The following is a 4,605-nucleotide window of genomic DNA, read 5'->3' as shown; positions in this document are numbered from 1 at the left end:
GCACCGCGGTACCGGTACCGGGGCTCAGTCCCGGGCTGTGGGGACCAGGGAGAGGATGAGGTTAAACTAAACCCCCGACCACCCTCGGCAGCAGAGCCCTCCTGCTCCCATGCCGGCGATGCAGACCCCTGACCCGGGCCGGGCCAGTGGAGGTGAGTACCAAGAACTGATTTATTTAATTTTATCCCCCAAAAGGGTATGCAGCGCCCCTCGCCCCAGCCCCTATTCCATCAGTCTAGCCTTTCCCTGCGGTGCCTTCCCACAGGGAGGTGGGTGGTCTGTCACCCCCCCGGCTGGGCCCCCCTGCTGTCCCCTTGTCACCATGCCCAAGATCCCAGCACCAAACAGAGGATGCCTCGATCCATTCATCCGGCACTGACCTAGGCACCCAGCAGCCCCTTATTTTCCTTTCTTCATCTTCCACCTTGCTTTTGAAGCTGCCTGTGATACCTCATCCAGAGGACACCCACTGTCCGCTAATGCTGCAAGACGTCATAGCCCAAAGAGATGAAGTCCAGCAAAGTTTCAGGCTTAACATCACAGATTTGGGGCAAACTCATTACAGTCTTTGCTATCACTTCTGCTAACGAAGCCAGTTCATGCAGGTGCTCCTGATGCTGACTGGCCAGAGCATCTTGCCCCAGCAGCCCCTGACCTCTCGCAGAGGCTCTTTCTCCCATGCCAGTGCTGCAACCCCTCCTTGTGAAGCCCCGCTGGAAATGTGTTGGCCAAATTCTGCACCAAGGGCAGGGGTACAGGGCCTCCCTGCATGCAGGAGCCTCAGGAAGCCAGTGGTCCTGGCAGCTAGGAAAAGCATCTTGGCTGATGAGCCAAGTACTGGCATGAGGATGGGAGGATTACACGGCTGCCTAGCATGCAGCAACTTCGCAGTGCTTTCACAGAGCTGGGCTGACCTGCAAGTAGTTAGGCTGAGCCTTAAAGCAAAAATCTGCCTTTTCTTGTCTTAAAATTGCAGCCTGGATTTGCCCAAATTGAGTCCCGTCACTGCTGCAGGCAGCTCTTGCCTGCACCCGGCATCCTCCCGCATCGCTGCTTGCGTAAAGCCCAGGAACCCCGAGGGTGGGTGCTGCACAGACCTGCTCCCCCTCCTAAATCTGCAGCGACAAAATGTCATCCCCTCCTCCCATCAGAAGCTCTCATGGTCCCAGATAATGATCATAATTACGTATAATGATCACTTTATACATCAGGGGAGGGCAGGGTCTTCTCTTCCCCAGCCCATCTCCCTTAGGTACTGCGGCTTTGCCAGGGAGAAGATTTTAGGGGATTTCAAATTGCAAATCTGAGAAGTGCAAGGAGAAGCAGCAGCAGACTTCCAGTAGAAGGGATACTCCCAGTTCGGCCATGCCGGGGACCACACGGATACAGTTCCCGCACAGCCAGAGCGTTGCCATGTCGAGATGTGGATCTCGTCATCACTCCTAAAAAAACCTCATAAGAGCAGGATGTCTTCTGAGCTGCTTTAATTCCTCATCAGAATAATGATATAAATAATAATGAAATAAAGTAATAGTGATATAAATTAATAATGATAGAAAATATTAATTACATAAAACAATAATTCAGCCAAGGTGCTGTGGCGCCTTGGGCTGCGTAACCCAACAAGGAGGAGATTTGCTGGGGCACTGAGATGATCCCAGTCCCAGCCAGGCTAGGCACTGGTGTGAATATGAAAACCCACCTCCGAGGACATTAAGTAATGAGGGGAATAATCACTTTATCTTCTTCCAGCTTCATTCTCCTGCCTTCCTTTTCCCAGGCCCTTCCAACAGCAGCTGGCCCAACTTCACTGCAAGCGAGAGCCACCTCCTGAGGGAGAACTACACCTTCTCAGCGTACTACCAGCACTCCTCCCCCGTGGCTGCCATGTTCATCCTGGCCTACACCTTCATCTTCCTCATGTGCATGATTGGCAACATCCTGGTGTGCTTCATCGTGGTGAAGAACCGCCAGATGCGGACGGTCACCAACATGTTCATCCTCAACCTGGCCATCAGCGACCTGCTGGTGGGCATCTTCTGCATGCCCACCACCTTGGTGGACAATCTCATCACAGGTGAGTGGGGTAGTAGAGCGGTGAGACGCAAGGAGGGGAGAGAAAGTGGTGGGGAACATCACCCACCTTCTACTCTCCACACATGAGGTCACCCTGTGGGTGGTTTTTTTGGTGGTGGCCACTCAACCACATCTAATGAAAGGTAGCATTTCATTTACAGCTACTATTTTAGGAGGAAAAAGTCCTTTTTTTAATATATGTTTTGGACAATTTTGCACAATAAGTATGACCTTAATGCTGCATTTACATATTTATTTAAAGTTCAGCCATTCTCCATCAAGTAACACTGTAAAAAAACCTTTATCTTCTTGCATTGATCTTCTCCTGTGCTGGCTCAGCTCTGTCCGTTGACATTTCCAAAGACAAAGGGCAACACTGGCACATTTGGCAAGGTTTAGCCGCAGCTGTAGCTGGATTGCGGGGCAGAGTCTGTATTTATTCGTTACGGGGCACAATTTATTTATTGCCAACAGCTTAGCATTGGGGTCAAGAAACAAGAGGAAAGCCCTTCTGATTGAGGATCCCAAGGTCGGTCCCCATGATAACAGCTCAAGCCCTACCTAAGGGGAGGAGAAATGACAACCACCGTGCTTCTTGAGTTTCTAAGAAGTGTAATATGCCTATTTTTCACCAATCTGGGGGGTTTTCTCCAAGCATCTGCATTGCTTAAGGCCATCTCTGTATAAGTAAAAAATGCAGTCCCCTCTTAGGAGCAGGATTTAGCATCTCCCAGCTACAACACGGTGGATGGGGACATCTAGAGGGAGCTGCTGGTGGACCTGGCCAAGCCAAAAGCACCTATAACCTCCGTGGTGTCCCCTTGCAGGTTGGCCGTTTGACAACACCATGTGCAAAATGAGTGGCCTGGTGCAGGGCATGTCCGTCTCCGCCTCCGTTTTCACGCTGGTGGCCATTGCCATGGAGAGGTACGTTGACGCCGGGATGTAGGGACACGGGGACCAAGCTATCCTCAGCATGTTCAGGTGTCCCGTGCGGTTTCCGTTACGTGAAAGCTCCTGGGGATGTCAGGAGCGTTTCCTAGCTTTCCAGGAGGACCACAAAGCTGTCCATGGGGCATCCCAGCAAGATGTCCTTCCCCACCTTGGACTGAAAACACCAAAGCTGGAGAGATCCCAACCTATCTCTGCCACCAAAAGCCAGATGTAAAGATCAACCCACCATACCCTCCCTTCCTACCACTGGGTCCTAGCCTCCCACCAGGTGCCAAAAGCCATCACTCTGTGTCTGCCCTCCAACAGGTTTCGCTGCATCGTCCACCCCTTCCGGCAGAAGCTGACACTGAGGAAAGCCCTGGTGACCATTGCCATCATCTGGCTGCTGGCCCTGCTCATCATGTGCCCCGCCGCCATCACCCTGACCGTCACCAGAGAGGAGCACCACTTCATGGTGGACACCTACAACAACTCCTACCCCCTCTACTCCTGTTGGGAGGCCTGGCCTGAGATGGGGATGAGGAGGATCTACACCACCATCCTCTTCTCCCACATCTATGTGGCCCCCCTCGCCCTCATTGTCATCATGTACGCCCGCATTGCCTTCAAGCTCTTCAAGTCAGCAGCACCTGCTCATGGCCAAGAGGAGCCAGAGGGGAGGAGGGTCTCCCGGAGGAAGGCCAAGGTCATCAACATGCTCATCATTGTCGCCCTCTTCTTCACTCTCTCCTGGCTGCCCCTCTGGACTCTGATGCTGCTCATGGACTATGGGCAGCTGAGTGAGGGCCAGCTTTACCTGGTCACCGTCTACATCTTCCCCTTCGCCCACTGGTTGGCCTTCTTTAACAGCAGTGCCAACCCCATCATCTATGGCTACTTCAACGAGAACTTCCGACGGGGCTTCCAGGAGGCCTTCAGGGCCCCTTTCTGCTTGCCCCATCACCATCACCACCATGAGCCCTATGCCCCCAGGAGCCACAGCCGTGGTATCCTCTTCAGTGCCCACAACCGCATCTTTGCCCAGGCACAGACCAGCGACTCACCGCCCGTCTCCGAATCAGGGCCGTTGGCGCCACGCTGCACTGGTGTCCCTGCATGGGATGGCTGAGCAGCCACAGCCACTGGGCACCTCTCAACCAAGGGCTTGTGGGGTGGAGAACAGGGCTTCACCATGTCATGGGGCATGAGTCACTGAAATAAAGGTGCATCCTGCTGATGCCATGACCCTGCCTTGCCTGCTCCACTTCCCTCAGCAGCGCCATCCCGGATGAGAGGCAGAGGGTGGCCACCAGCCGAGCACCCCAACACCGTGAGCCCGCGCCCTGCCAGCATCCCCTTTACCCAACCTCAACCAGGCCACACGGCCAGGGAGCACAGGGACTGGGGAGTGGTGGGGGAGAACGTGTGCGAACAGGCTGTCCCCATGCCATGGTTGGCCCCACCATGGAGAACCATGCAGCCCTTTGCTGGGCTACACCAAGCTGTGCTTAACCGTGATGCACCGTGCTGCTGCGGCCATGTCTGACCACCCCACGCAGTGCTGGACCGGGCCACGCCGCGCTGCTCGCCCCGCCC

At 54.4% G+C, this 4,605-nt stretch overlaps 1 protein-coding gene across 1 annotated transcript; it reads left to right on the top strand.

Annotated features, from left to right (window-relative positions):
- The first annotated feature begins 1,785 nt into the window (after positions 1-1,785).
- NPFFR1 (neuropeptide FF receptor 1) lies at positions 1,786-4,138 on the top strand. Its single transcript, XM_010194463.1, has 3 exons — positions 1,786-2,077; positions 2,904-3,003; positions 3,337-4,138. Exons 1-3 carry the CDS (start codon positions 1,888-1,890, stop codon positions 4,136-4,138), a joined length of 1,092 nt encoding a protein of 363 aa, XP_010192765.1. The 5' UTR covers positions 1,786-1,887.
- Positions 4,139-4,605: the final 467 nt, after the last annotated feature.

Source organism: Mesitornis unicolor, unplaced genomic scaffold (genome assembly GCF_000695765.1).
Source record: "Mesitornis unicolor isolate BGI_N332 unplaced genomic scaffold, ASM69576v1 scaffold29111, whole genome shotgun sequence".
Taxonomy (NCBI): Eukaryota; Metazoa; Chordata; class Aves; order Mesitornithiformes; family Mesitornithidae; genus Mesitornis; species Mesitornis unicolor.
This window is presented reverse-complemented; position numbering and strand designations above follow the sequence as displayed.